Consider the following 15,846-nt stretch of genomic DNA (forward strand, 5'->3'; position numbering starts at 1 on the left):
CGCAGTCAGGTCATTCAACTCACTTGAAGGGCCTTGGCTGTTGAGGGTGTTGGAAGCCTACGGCTTTGGAGAAGGGTTCTTGAAATTGCTACAACTGCTGTATCATAACCCCACAGCTAGAGTGAAAACGGGCAACTGGGTGTCACAGGGGTGGACACTAGGGAGAGGAACACGACAGGGGTGCCTGGCCTCACCTATCCTATTCGCCATGGCACTAGAACCACTGGCAAGGTATTTCAGATCATACATCCCGAAGTGGGCATATTTCTTTATTTATTTAATCGTTTTTTTATAACGCGCCTAATACCGTACCTGTGTTCGGTTTCTAAGCGCAGATCCTTGATTCGAACCTCAGTTGCTCTGCGTGATCTTCCAAGAACAGCACGTTGCTCCTGTGCTATCCTCTGTTCACTTATGGGCTGGAGGGTCACGGCATAATATCTCCCTTTACGCTGTGTCATGCAAATTATCGGGTTAACAGATTAACTGAGAACAGTTGTTACTATTCCTGCTAGCGGCACTGAGAACCCGGGGGAGGGACACACTCCTGGATTGGGGTCTTTCGATGGGAGCGAGAATCCTTCAAGTACTTGGGGATCCAGGTTTTCCATGAGATGAGGAGACATTCACGTACAACACAGGGAGGGCCCTCTCATGTATTGAAGATGCAGTACAATTCTGGAAGAAGCTACCCCTCTCACTGATGGGGAGAATTGCTATTTTCAAAATGGTGGTCCTCGCAAGACTTTTATATTACTGTACAAACATCCCATACGTCATCAAAAAGGTGTTCTTTCAGATGCTGGACAGGATGCTGGGGGGCCTGCTATGGAACATGGGAGTGAGTCAGGTGGCCATGCGAACGCTGCAACGGAAACGGAAAGAGGGAGGATTGAACATGCCTGATTTTGAACTATATTATACGGCGGCACAGTTACAAGGGATAGCACACTTGCCAGTGAACCTGGAAAGTGGGAGGGAAGAGCTACCGGAGGAATTTGCAAAGGAGAGACAGGGGTGGAACTGCTGGAAGGACCCATAGGAGGTAAAGGAGACACTAAGGCTTTCAGGACGATACGAGGAATCTGGAAAAAAAACAGTTAGGGAAGGTGCGAGTGAAAGGGTTATATAGCAGCGACTTACCAGTGGGCTTTGACACCACCATCAGGGCAGCGTTGCAGCACATAGGACTCGGAACCCTGAGAGAGCGACACTGCACCTCGCTGGGGGACTTCTTTGTAGGTGGTAAATAAATAACTTTCAAGGAATACAGCGAATCATATGGGGTGACAAGCGGTCACTTCCTAACATATGGAAGGGTGAGGAGGTGAACGGCAGACATATGGGAAAGTATTCCAGAGGAACCAAAGGGGAGCCCACTTATGCAAACACTGCTAGATCTAGGAGAGGGGGGCAAGAGAATATCCCAGGTATATGGGGCACTGCAATCAACAAAACAGGAAGGGAACCTAGTGGTTAAGGGGAAATGGGAAAGGGATTCAGGAGTCACCATAATAGAGGAGAAATGGGTGAGGATGTGGGAACAGATTAAAAAAATCCAGGAACGCACGTTTTCAACTCAACCAGTTCTACTACCTGCATAGGGCGTACATAACACCAAAAAGACGGCACTCCATAAATCAATCATCGCCTCACACCCGCCCGAGATACGGACAAGATCATGCGCACCTTTGACACATGATATGGGACTGTTGCAGAGTTCTGGGGAGGTATGCTGCAACGGTTTAACGCCTTACTAGGGAGTAGGTATGAGTGTACCGACAAGGTGTGTCTGTGGGGTCTACTACCTGAGGTGAAGAGATATAAAACACAAAACAAAAACGTGAGATTCCTTCTGGGACTAGCCAAACGGCGAATAGCGATTGCCTGGAAAAAACCTGAGGGCCTGCCACTGGGGCAATGGCTTCAAGATGCACAAAGGTGGGGTTTTGCGGAGGTGGCTTACTTGAACAAGCACAGGGATCCCGAGGGGGAGAATGCTCTGGCTCTGGACTGGGGCAATTGATGAATGAACTGGCATCCACGCAAGATCTGAGACCCCCGTGAAGAAACTCATGTACAGTCTAAATATACAGGGACCGGGGGGAGGGAAGCGCAAGGATCATCATGCAGTTGGCTGCAGAAACCTTTAGGGATTGATCTCGCACATAGTGCGAATGCCAACGCAGATGAATGGAATGACATCGAAATTCTTAAGAAATAGATTATCCGCTCTGAGCTCCACAGAGCTCTCATGACGGAATACCTTAGGGCTCATGCGCACCCAAAGGCCTCATTATCCGTATCGAACCTTAAAGAGACCAACCTTACCAAGAAAATCTTCAAGTTGAAGAAAGATCTGCACGCCTTTGCGCATGTGAAGATATATCTGTACGTTACGGAAGAATATTTCACGGAAGAAGCAAAACAAGCTAGGTGCGATGCCACCCAACTTCGGTTTCAAAACTCACAAAGGGGCCAAAATAGATCATGGTCAGGCTCCAGTACTAACTCCAGTAACAGCTCAGGCAGCTACGCCCAAGCCAGCGGGTCCAGTTTATGGGACCTAACCAAAACAATGCCCCTGCGGTTCCTTTTTTAGGCCAGCGCGGCAGAGGGCAGAGAAAACCTTGGTGGCAAAACCAGCAGCAATCACCAGTGGTGACCCGCAGCAGAGGGTTGGGGTTGATACCACCACTCCTCCCTCCTTAATTGTTAATCAGTCTAAACACATGCTGACCAAAGCTGAAGAAGAAATATTGCAAAAGGGCCTATCATTCATTCCTACAGCTCGCTATGATCCCTTCCAGACTAGAGTCGAATGCATGCAGCTCATGCGCAAGTTCCGTTTGAAGCAATTTTTTGCAGACAACATCTACGAACAACAAGATGTCACAGGGCTGCGCCCTCCCTCTCAATTCTTTCCTCCTGCTTGCTCAAATTTGGCAGAATCGATCACATTTGAGCAGGCCTTGCTAAAGAAGATTGCCAAGCTCGAGACGAATATTCCATTAATTCACAATAACTGTACTAAATCACAATTGGCAGCCCTTACAGATCTGACCAACAACACCGAGATTACTATTAAACCAGCAGACAAAGGTGGGGCTATTCATTCAAGATACCACTGATTATATGAAGATGGTAGAAGCCCTCCTTTGAGACAATACCAGCTATCGTGCCCTGCCCACTGATCCCACGGTTGATTTACAGGCAATCATTTCTCTGATCATTGAGGAGGCGGAAGGTTACATCAGCCCTAGAGAGGCTGCCTTCCTTAGACCAACATATCCCTGTATACCAGCTTTGTATGCTCTGTCCAAAATCCATACGGGCCTTTTTCCTCCTCCTGGACGTCTAATTGTTTCAGGAGTCAATTCTATCCTGGAACCACTGTCGCAGTATGTGGACTACTTCATCAAAACGAAATTCCAAAGATGCAATCCTTTATTAAGGATTCTACTACAATGCTTGTTCTACCCAACTCTCTGGAATTCAACCCTGATGAAGACTGGTTGTTCACCATTGATATGGAGTCACTGTATACAAAAATTCCCCAACAAGACACGCTGTCCATGATGCGTTGTTTGCTAGAATCTGGAATTGACTTCCATGGAGTACCACCTGGCTTTATAGCCAATCTGGCCGAGATTGCAATCAGAAGGAACTTTTTCCTGTTTGATCACACCTACTACTAGCAAGTCTCTGGCACGGCCATGGGAGCCACCTTCGCTCCTAGTCTGGCCAATTTGTACGTTGACCATTTCGAACACAGTTACATCTATCCCAATACCAACCCTTTTCATGGGAACCTGTTAACTTGGCATCGATACATCGACAATATTTTCGTGATTTTCAGAGGTACTAAGGATGAATTGATTGCCTTTCATCTGTGGCTCAATAACCAAAATTCTAACCTCAAATTTACGTTGGAAATGGACAAAAGAGACACACACTTCCTAGACTCAGCCATCTAAGCATTGAATGGTGGGCTGATATCCAAGGTTTATAAAAAGATGACGGACAGGAACTCCCTTCTGTGTTACTCTAGCTACCATCCACAGGCCCTCAAAGACAATCTTCACTTTGGGCAGTTCCTCAGGTAACGGAGGCTATGCACTAAGACTACTAACTACATGGCCCAGGCCAAAGCACTTAAAAAACAGCTTACTGAATGTGGGTACCCATCCAGGATTATCAAACAAACATCTAAAAGAGTCAGGAACATCCCTTGGGCAGTTACTCTTGAACAACAGAAAAAAACAGATGACAGTACTGGGTTAACAGCTGAATTAGCTATTCGCCACTACTTAATAAAATCAAGAAAGAAATTAAGAAGTTGTGGCCCATTCTAAACACTGGCAAATGCCCCCTACCGACACCTTGGTTTACCTTGAAAAGGAGGCAGAATGTCAGAGATAAACTGGTCAAGACCCTACCCTTAGAAAACCACATTCCTCACTTGAGCCAGCCAACTTTATGGAACACCAATCCACATACTGGACACTCTCCTTGTGGCCAATGCTCCATGTGTGCCCAGACAAGAACCACAACAATAGACACTGGATGGCACACGCCATGCGTGCAAAAGCATTTCACGAATTGCAATACCAGAGGTGTAGTATATATGATTTCCTGCCCATGCAATCTGAAATATATAGGGATGACCGTACGAGAAATAAGGAAGTGCATGATTGAACATTGTTCATGCATCAGAACAGGCAAACTGTCGGCATCCCTTGTCTCACATTTTTTGGCTGAGGGGCATACTGCAAAAGATGTTCAATGGACCACACTAGAGAAAATCAAGCCACCCATATGAGGAGGCAACTTCCACGACATTTTGTTCAAACATGAGCAGATGTGGATCTTCCGCAAGAAGACATGCCAACAAGGACTCAATGAATCCATTCAACGGCAAGAACTGGCAGTGTTGGCACTTCTCCCCTTACATACTTCTATTGAACGGTCCTCCGGTTCCTAACAGGACACTGGTACACCACACCTCTTCCTTCCACTACCATTCTCCATTCTCCATCTGGACTCATGCAACACCCAAAGACCGCTTATGTTCGTTTATTGAATTTATGGCATGGTTCCTTTGCACACGTGACCGCTTGCGCAACGCAACTGCCATCAGACACCCCTCCTCCATACTCATGCATGGAGGGCAGAGGCACATCCTTTTGCATTTTAGCAACCAGACATGGACTTTTAGTCCAGTCGGCTCCTATTTGCCACCCCTTTCTAGTGCTTAACACCCGCATGAACGTAATGGTTTAGACACACGAGACACATTCCCTCAGTAGTAGGCCATTCTGTATACCAACGAGTTTGCAAGAAAGCAGATTCGACAATCACACAATGTACACTGCCTCTACGGTACATTTACAACACATCTTTACAAGAACATATTGGCAGTCGCACGCTTTTTAGAAGCACGTAATCATTGAATATCGGAATGCACATTGGGCTAGTTATGACATCTCCTATACTTAGCAATGGCTGCCAGATTTCACAAGCAACACTCGAGATCTGACCCTTCGCCCACGCCCACCACTCGCACTCCCGTGACAGACCCGGATGTGCTTCTCTGTGTAGATCGCGTCTGCCGGGCTGGCGTCTCTCTCCATCCAGCGGACTGAGCATACGGCATCTCTCCGACAAAGCATTGCGGAACACACTGACTAGGTAAGCTTAGTTACTTTTAGAAGTACTTTTCCAATACCTATGCGACAATCCCGCATTACAGAGTAACATACCGCTTCCTCCTAACCCTTCGGTCCGTCTTCTCTGTTATTTCTCTATTCTGCAGAAGTACACTCTGCAGATTGAGAAGTTGCCCACCCCAACACTACGCTGGTCCCCTGCCGCTCGTCAACGCTTGATCTAAGTGAGCACCAGCCACTTTTTAGTGACTGGAATAAGTTGATATACCTTCAGGAATAGCTAGTCAGTCTTTTGAGCAAGTACTATTTTGCTACCTATGGTTCTTCTTTGCTATACTGTTTCCCCCCTCCCCACTCCTTTCCTTGGATACTAGTGTAATCGCACTGCCACATAGTGTAGTTGAAATGCATATCCTCTATGCCACACGTGAATTATATTTAATTCTCTATCTTTTTAACAATGTGATCTTAATAAGTTGTTACAAAATCAGTCTAGATTAAACCATGGGTTTATTAACACCCAGGTTTCCACATTTGTTTTGTCTCCCTACAGGGGACGGAGCAGCTCGTCCACATTGCCTCGCCCCGAGGCACCCTGGAAGACTGAAACGATGGGCAGTCATAATTTCGAAAAAAAAATGTCGACAGACAAAAATGTCGACAAAAAAATGTCGAAAAAAAAAATGTCGACTTTCGTTTTTTTTAATTATATATTTATTTTAGGGGTTCGGGATTTTAAAAAAAGGGAAAAATTTAAAAAAAATTTAAAAAAGGGGGGTTGGAGGGGAACCCCCCATTTCGAAAAAAAAATGCTTTGAAAAAAAAAGTCGACTTTTTTTTCTCACATTTTTTTTCGAAATTTTGACTTTCGACATTTTTGTTGTCGAAATTATCACTATGAACCGACTGAAACATCACAGAAAACAGTAACGGTCCTGAAGAAGATGGTTACATTAGTGTAAACCATTGAAACCGGTCGACCTTCTTGGTCAGGGGGTTACCCATGACCATCTAGATATCCCTGACAATCAAGGGGGATACACAAATATAGAGATAACATCTAAAAACTCACATCACGTGAGCCTTTAAAGGTGTCCCATCGATATGGGTACATGTTTATACATTGTTCTAACATGCACAACCACTTGCATGCAGCTAACTTGATGCCCTAGGGTGAATAAAATATGTACAGAAATCCCATGGCTAAATAACGTCTATGCCAGCTAATCAGAAATTTCAACAAGATCTAATAACCAGTCTTGTTGCTTGCAGTAGCCAATAGGTTGTGCTTTACTGGTTGCTCTTTTGCGATTGAAATTCTTAATGAAATTTGATATATCCATACAATTGGTAGAGACGAGGGACAGCTTCCATCTATCCCTGTTAGATAGGCGTTGCACCATTCGCCATCTAGGGCCGCCACTCCTGCTAGGGCCAGGGTGTTCTTCTTTCAGGGATAGGTAGCACATTGTTTACCCAATTGTTGTTTGTCTAACAATTGCTAGTCAACTTTCATCAACATTTTTTCTCCCAAAGAACCGTTTATGTTGTGATACAATTTGTTTAACGGTTAGGGTCGGTAGTTGTTTTCCCACATTTTTTTCGAGTTTACCCTGTTGTTATTCCTTGCAGAAACTTACAGACATGGAGAGATGTGGAATCAAGTACTGTGGCACTGGGGGAGGGGAGAGAACGGAGGGAAGAAGGGAGAAAAGTTATGGGGAATCAAGTGGAGGGGAGGAAGTAGAAGAAAATGGGTGGGGGAACGGGAAGGGAGATGCTGTATGTGTTTCGTACGGTTAATCTCTATGTGAAAAACTTCAATAAAGAAATTTGTTAACAATTGCATTCAAGCAACAGTGACAAAAGTGCTCTGACACAAAAAAACAATGATCTGAACAAAAACCTACATTAACTCATTTGTGAGCATGTGCAAATGTTTCGCCAATCAGGGCTTTACCCAGGCAGTATTTATGACAATTGGTCAATAGCCATACCCAGTGCAATTCTTAGCAATACTACTTTCCTTCTCTCATAATGTTTTGAGGGCCTTTATATAGATTGTGTATTATGCACTTTTTGCCCGAGTGTATTCATCAATTGCTCCTCACACTACATGAATACTTGCTTTAAATCTGGATATTCTAATGATAGTACATAATAGTTTGGTGTGCGGGTTTCCCATTATCTCTTTATATTGATCCGAGTAAGCAACACAAGACACGTCTAGGCTGGGGACAGCCAAAGAGTTTGATTACATTCTGTGCAGAGAATAAAATGAGTTCGGTAAGGCAAATGCAAGAGAATCACTGAAAAGTGAAACGGGTAGCAATAAACGTACTCAAATCAGCTTGCTTCAGCGAGAACATCTTTCTGAGCGCCCTGAGTCGTAGGTGGCACTGCCTCTGGGAAAGCCAAAATATAATACAGAATCTCTTACACAGTTCTCAAAGATTGCCCATGGGCGGGCTTTGCTTGAATGTCAACTTGATGATCCTTGCCTTAGTCTTTCGACCGTGGGTTTTGCGGGGTTCGTGAACTCTGATCAATTGGGTACAGTGTTCATGGACTCCGTGGCCATCATGTTCAGGGTTTGGAAAACCCAGAAGAATGTATCCTGATCTAGATGGTGGCAATACCGCTTTGGCTCAAGCCTGATCCTTCACCCAGAGTTTTGGAAAGACGCTGTTAAAAGGCATTTATGCAAGAATACCATCTTATATTTTGATATTTTGGGGGGTAAGTATGGTTTATATTGAAGTTGGCTCACCCTTGTGCACAGTTCCTAATAAAAGTGGTGAACTTTGAACCTCTGTTCTTGGCATATTTCTTGATCCCAAATGTTCAATCTGTGGCACTACCCATAAGTGCAAACAGCTAGTTACCAAATGCAGCACAATAACATCCCCTAAAATCTAGCAAACCTCAGCGTCCAAGCTCACGTCAGAAGTGGAGTATACACATAACCCTTCTTGGTTTTCTGGCGCACCATTTCAATCTTGTAAAACAGGCAGCAGTTTCTTTAAATAGCTTGCAGGAACTAATATATAATGTGCTTCAAATACCTATAGCAATTTAGGAAGAATCACTATTTTTACTGAGTTGCATCGTCCTACATATGAGAAAGGCAGCTTCTGCCCATATTTTAAATGTTCATAGGTTTGTTTTAGAAGATTTTAATAATGTAAGGAAAACAATGTTTGGATTATTTGACACAAATCCCTAAATATGTGTGTGTGTATATATATATTTTTATATTTATTCATGTATTTAGTTATTTATTGTCATTTTGATAATTCTGTGGAAAGAAAGCTGAGAAAAAACAAAATGGCTCTGCAGAAACCAACCACTCTTCCAAAACACGACAACCCAGGAACCTTGTGTTCAGCTCCCAGATTGCTATGTCGAATTATGTCCTGTCGAAGGCACAAAGCCAGACTCTTGGAAGCCCAACATAAGGCAAAATATACATTGCACAGATTAAGGTCCAACATGGTATGCAACCACCATCCCTCGCGGCACAAATGTATCTTCTGCGGAGAAGCTTGCTTGATCGCTCCAATACACAGGATTGCCTCAAATCATCCAGAGGTGTTTCTGAGAGATTGGAAGCGAATAACAGGTGGTGAAGTGGAAGGCTACTAACCCAAACACTGGCTGGGGCCATTGAAAAGAAGAATGCAGCACAACCTAGTGCTACAAAAAATTGCCAGAGCAAACAGCATAAGGAATGTACGTGACTCTGCGTGCAGGGCTGACTGGCACACGGTCGGGGGGAGGGGAGACTTTGGCCATGCAGAATGCCGGAATCACCTTTTTCTATTGCTAAGCTTGCTTTGCAAAGGAAAGCATGTCCCAATACAGTGGCCTGCGGCAGAGCATCCTGTGTGTCTGAAGGAAGGGGGACTGGGCGAACCACAATTAAAGTACATTGAAAGCTAAACATTGCCACTTTGGGGAGGGCCCAGCAGCCTCGTTGCTAGCACTATTGAAGAAGCACAAATATATCATCATAGTCTCAAAACATCCACATACTTTACCTGAGCAGAAGACACCAGCGTTCCAAACAGTGGCGATAATATATCTATTAAAATAGAAGAGATAGTGTACAATTAGATATTGGGAGCCGGCAGTCTGTCCCATCCAATCATGTTAACTCTGACGGGTACAATCTGATCACATGATCACACGTTATTGGCTCCAGGAAAATTGATTTACAAATGCATAAGGCATTATCACAAATGACACAGTGGCCCTGTTCACAATACACCACACCCTCGCAGAAGTTAAATTAGAGCTAGCGGTTAATTAACATACACGCAATAGCCACTCAAAGAGCAATGCCTAGTTGTACTAGAGACAGGAAAGATATCAAGAAAAATACACCAGCACGATCCAGAATGCTCTAGTTCCCGACATAAATGGATAAAATGCACTTTCGACTATCATAGTTAGACTTAGTTTGTTTAATGAGATTTCCACCACATTCTGTCATGGCAGACCAGCATGGGTTAGGAGTAGGAGACTGGATCCTTATACGTTCCTGTACCACAAGGCCCTTCCACGGCATGGGGCGTGGACTTTCTATACGCTATCCCTTTTGTGAATGGGATCTCTGAATCCCTGTAGGATGTCAGAGGACGTGGGAGGGCTAGGTGGGCCGGGGATCCATGTTTTATCCCGGGACAAAGAGGGAAAGGAAACCCTCACAGCTAAGGTTATTACATGGGTCTTCATACAGGGTGGGGTCGCATTCTCCGATCAGGAAGAGAATGCATTCTGGATGGGGCTCATGCGAACAGGTCATGCGTCTAGAGAAGCCCTGAACGCTACCTGTGGATGTGCGACTCAAGACAGATTTGTTAATGGTCACAGCCGGACCACAATGCGGGTCAGGGTGCTGCAATCCCATTATGCACTACTTTGGGCCCTGGGCACCTGGCTACCCACTGATTTGGGACCCAGGTACTTGCCCACCCAGCTGCATACCCGCACTGCCTCCTGGCAACCCTTGCATTTAGGTCTGTATCTGCAACCCTACAGCCCCCCCTACCTACACTTATTGACACCCGTTGTCTGCGCTTAATTCTTGTACTTGCCACCTGCTGGCCGCACTACCTGTTGTTGTTTTGATCACGTGTTCAGCGCTTTCCACTCCTCCCCTGTCCTTTGCACTCTGCCCCTTCCCTCTCCCCGCACTTGTGAATTCTCAATGTCACTGGGCCTAGTAAGATCATCGTTTTGTTCTCCCTTGCCTCGTCACTCCTTGAAACACTTGTGTATGGGCGCGATATAAATAAAATATCATATCATATATCATATCATTGTCAGCTAGTAAACCTGACAACAGCATCTAGTGCCTGCAGTCACAGAGTTCCTGCGTGCACTTATGTGCAGTGTGATCCCAAGTGAGGGTCTGCAGGGCTTCTGGTACTGCAGGCAATAGGTAGCAAAAGGGAGATGGCACATAGGAGCGATGACAGTCTGTCTGGTCAGTGAATAAAGCTGTACTTGGGCAGCCTCTAAAATCAAGAAAACAACCTGAAGCTACTGCCATCTAATTTCTACCCCTTCGCTCTTTCCTTCCCTCTATAACTTGAACCCTTCAACTTATCAATAATTTATAGGACCCTCCCCGAGTCCTGTGACTCCACCATTGCGGGAGTCAAATGAACAGTAACCGGTTACTTATCCTCCTCTAACATTTCCCCGTGTGTGATGATGGAACACTTGACGCAGACATAGGTTTTTAATTATCAGAATAGCCAGGGTGAGAGTTGGGATATGTTGTTGTAGTTTTCTCTACAACCAATGGAGATATTCTTCTCTCGGGACGGGTTAAGCTGAAATACATTAGACATCTCCAATCTATTAGGGAAACTGTTCGGCCTCACAGTCTCTAATTTCGATCTCTAATCTACAACGGTTCCATGTCATTTCGTCGACAGTAGTTACTTTGTGGTAATTTACTAAGTAATTACTTCACATTTTTTTATATATTTTATTTTGGCGGGGTTCCCCCCATGACCCCCTTTCCCTTTCATTGCTACCCCGAACCAAAACCCTCCCCACCCCCTTTTTAACCCTTAACCCATAACTGCCGATATTTGTTGAAGTAATTTCGTAGTAAATTACCACAAAGTAATTACTGTCGAGAAAGCAACGGGATGCCATCTACAACAGCGTCACAGGGCTATTGCACACAACACACTTCTTTAGGGTATGTAAAACACAGCCTCAAGGATATGCCACCTAGCACACTTCATTAATTTTAAACATGGTCACAGGAATACACCACCCAGCATGCTTCTAGGCTAAACAATCGTGTGTATCGTTGAGTCTCCCTGATCCCCAACTCATTGGGGCCTCTTAGCCTGTGTGGGACTCTAAGGTCCCCTTATCCCCCTCATCACTATCAGGACCCTGAGTGCAATGAAGGCCCCCCCACCTCTCTCTCTGCTTTCTCTGGCCTATCCACTGTCTCAGGGCACTTTGCTCCCTCAGGCCTTTCAGCTCTCCGAGTCGCTCTGCATCTTCCTCTCTCTCCCCTCCAACAATCACCTTCATTCCTTCTTCCCTTGTTTTAAAAACTGGCCTTTATATAGGGCCTTGGCCAGAAAGGAACTACCTGATTGGCTGGATCAGTCTTGGGTTCAGTGGCAGAGATCCCACTGATCATGAAGCTTTGTAGTTGCAGAGTGGATGGGAAGACATATTTGAAAATCCATTTGGCTACTCTGGATTCTGACCATGTGCTAAGAGCATTTGCATTCCTGGTTTTTCCTTCCTCCTAGGCCTGTCCGACTGTTTCTGGGTAAGAAAAGGGTGATGCAGTGTGGGCTTGGATTACGGATGTCTCTCTCCTGCCCTTTTTCCTGTGAGTTTTTGATTTGTTCCCAAGTTATTTTGGAGAGCAGTTTAAGTGTTGCTGTTCGCAGGCCTTGCTGCTATTTCTCCAGTGAAGAGTTGGGTGAGTGAGAGGGAGGTACGGTTATTGAATTAGGGAGTTGCAAGGATGTTTCTATCTCTTGGCCTGGCTGGATCCTGTGGTAGCTTCCCTCTTTGTCACCAAGGAAGAATACAGATGGCTCCATTGCAATGGATGGACAGTCTCGTGTACGTTGAGAGAAGGCGATTATACTATTGATATGTGTGCACAATATAAGACACAAGTCACGAAGCCGCAGGCTCCCCGGCAAAGATAACTGAACAATGTCAGAGTACTGAGCAATACAAATGTATTTATAGCTACAATTTAGGGAGGCAAACCAGGAAAGTGTGCATTTAAATATTCAACTAGCCCGAATATGCAGGGATGCAATACGAATGTGAGCAATAGAGAAATAACATTATGTATATTCAGGAGCTGGGGGCACAGTGCCTTCAGAAGGGTGGTTTGACATTTTTGATTGCCCTTAGACACTGGCACGGTTTATCTGGGAGCATGAATAAGCAACTGGTCATCATACATCAAGACTCCATCAAGGATCTCCATAGGCTCAAAACCTGCCTCTCCAGTCTTGGATGTCCAATGAATACTTGAAGCTCAATCCATCAAAGACAGAATTCCCACTCCTCACTAACAACACCGAACACCAAAACATACAGACCTGACTATCAACCATGAACTCTGAGGGCTTCACACCCAAGCTCACCTCCTGTGCCAGGTCCTTCAGGTTTCACATCGACAAACACCTCTCCTTCAAGACACGCATAGCTAAGAAAACTCAAGACAGCTTAGTATCAGCTCTCCCTCCTAAGGAAAGTCAAGCCCTTCCTCCCGTCGGACAGCTTTAGATCCACTGTTCAAGAACTGGTCCTATCCCACCTGGATGGGGGCAATGCACTCCTTGAAGGCATCCAAGAATCCTCCCTTGTGCCCCCGAGAAGTGTCCTACACGCGGCTGCATGCCTCATCAAGGGTCTACGCAGATACAACCACATCACCCTGGCCCTCATCAACCTTCACTGGCTGCCACTGGATGCACAAATCCCCTTCAAGTCTTGCTGCATCATCTATAAGGCAGTCACCCTCAAGTCTCCCAGCTACCTCATGGAAAAACTCAGCATCTCTGGTGGACAGCGCACCACCAGAAGCCAGGCACGTGCAGGCTTGACATCAGCCACTGCAAAAAGGACAGGACTAGAAAAACAAGCCTTCGCTGCCTACGCCCGAAGACTACTGAACCTCCCCCCGTTGTCATCAGACTCGCCCCCAAGCTCCTACAATTCAGAAAAGAACTCAGGACCCACCTCTTCAATGGATTTCTCTTCCTCAACACCTAGGCCATCACGTCACCCCTCATGCCACCTGACTCACTAGACGGCACCATCCCCACTCCTACCGGCCACCTGGTACAGCTGTACCCCTCTGTATCATACCACCCGCTCTATGTTCTGTTGTTAAGTCTGAAAAGCGCTCCGTTATGCATCTGTACTGTTGCATACCTCTGTAAAGCGCTTAGTTGTTTCCCAAAGCTAGGTCTGTGCTCAATAAATACCATAATAATAATACTAATAATACAAACATTCCTCAGGAGGAGGAGCAAATCCACAGTGATAAGTGTAGTGCTGCACGCTAGAGGGAGAGAAATGCATTTAGTGATGTGAGAGAGAAAGGCAAGAAGTAAGCACAATTTGGTGCTGGAACCAGATGTGACTCTGTATACCACAGGTGAGTCCGTTTTAGAGGGATGGGTTGGCCCATGAAGATCCCAAAATGAGACATGAAATTAATCACTGTTCTGCAGACTCTGCTAACATTGTTAAAACTCTTACTGTGCTTGTAAATACATACCAAAGGTTGCCAGCATCTGGTACCAAAGTAGCTGAGATTAAGTCTTGGAAGATCCTGGCATTAGACGCAGGAAAGGAAAAGAGTAGGGCTATTCAGAACCAGAAGCAGAACTTGCCGCGTAAAATATCCCCTGTGAAACATGTTAAAATACCAGTTTATACAGTTCAGTCCATTGACCCAAACTAACTGTGCCACATGGGTCAGTTCCAATTATTGGGGCGCAAATACCCTCCGGGATTTCGCTACAATCCAGGTGTACAGAGAAACTCCATGGACCACCTACCTCTTGAGAATTGCCAAGAGTTGGGCGATAGATCTGATCTCCCTCGCAAAGGCATGTAATCCCAACAACCAACCAAGCCTAAGGTATATAGATAGGTTTCAGGAATTAAATGGGCAACAAAGAAACAACTATCAGCATAATGATCAACCTAAGCCGGCAAACATTCCTGAAAGTTTTCCAAGTTTTACCACACAAGGCACTTATGAGCTGAGAACTACGCTCCACTCTCTCCCACCGGTGACATTAGGGGAAGCCCAAACTAAATGGGGTCACCTGAGCATAACCATGGCAACTACAAAAGATGTGGCGATTATAACTCAAATCAATACAGACCAAGATTCCAAAGGAATTAAATTAGAGCGTAAGAAAGGTATCAGAATCGTGAAGCCGCAGGTAGGCAGGCTCACAGAGTAGGTATGCAGGCTGTGTATATCAAAGAAACAACCTTCAAACCCCAGTGAAGAATGAGGACAGATGGGGAAATGCAGTACAAGGGGTAAGCAAGTGACTAATTGCCCATGCCCTCTAATCAGGTCAGTAGGAGGAAGGCGGCATGTCAGAAATGACCTCTGTTGTAAAGTCTGAATCAAACTCTAAAGAAACACATGCACAGTGTGATACTGAAAACAAAAGCCCACCCAGAAGAGAAGAGGGGTTTATATTGGATTAGCTAAACACAGTTCAAGTGGATGTATACATTGATGTAAAAAGAGTAGGGAATCACCAATACCCCACTGCAGTTCTGGAACATAAAGACTAGCGAAGAAAAAGACAAATCAAGGAAATACATAGTATTCTTCAGGATGATCTGAATAATGAGCCATAATTCAGCAATAGTACATCACATGCATGAAGTGAGGACACAAGACAGCGATCCGAGCCATTTAGATGGGGGAGCGAATCTCTGGCTGTCTGATGAAACACTAAGTGTTACTATGCTCGTCTCTTCACTTGTAAGGCCCGAACCATTTCCCATGGAACCAACTTGCATGCCAAAAGGGGATAGGTAGACTTTTCACATGTAGCAGAACGTTATGCCGAGTGACAATGATGCACAAAAGATGTGTGAAACCAACAGTATTGTATTTCTGATGAGC

At 45.1% G+C, this 15,846-nt stretch overlaps 1 protein-coding gene across 2 annotated transcripts in view; it reads right to left on the bottom strand.

Moving 5' to 3' along the window:
• TDP1 (tyrosyl-DNA phosphodiesterase 1) overlaps nt 1-15,846 on the bottom strand; it is a 1,670,976-nt gene that overhangs the window by 1,584,455 nt on the left and 70,675 nt on the right. For both annotated transcript variants that reach the window (XM_069637461.1, XM_069637460.1), the window contains exon 3: nt 9,710-9,753. In XM_069637461.1, coding sequence (XP_069493562.1) covers nt 9,710-9,753 — 44 coding nt within the window. The remainder of the gene's footprint in view (nt 1-9,709; nt 9,754-15,846) is intronic.

Source organism: Ambystoma mexicanum, chromosome 14 (assembly GCF_040938575.1).
Source record: "Ambystoma mexicanum isolate Mex_15411 chromosome 14, UKY_AmexF1_1, whole genome shotgun sequence".
Lineage (NCBI taxonomy): Eukaryota > Metazoa > Chordata > Amphibia > Caudata > Ambystomatidae > Ambystoma > Ambystoma mexicanum.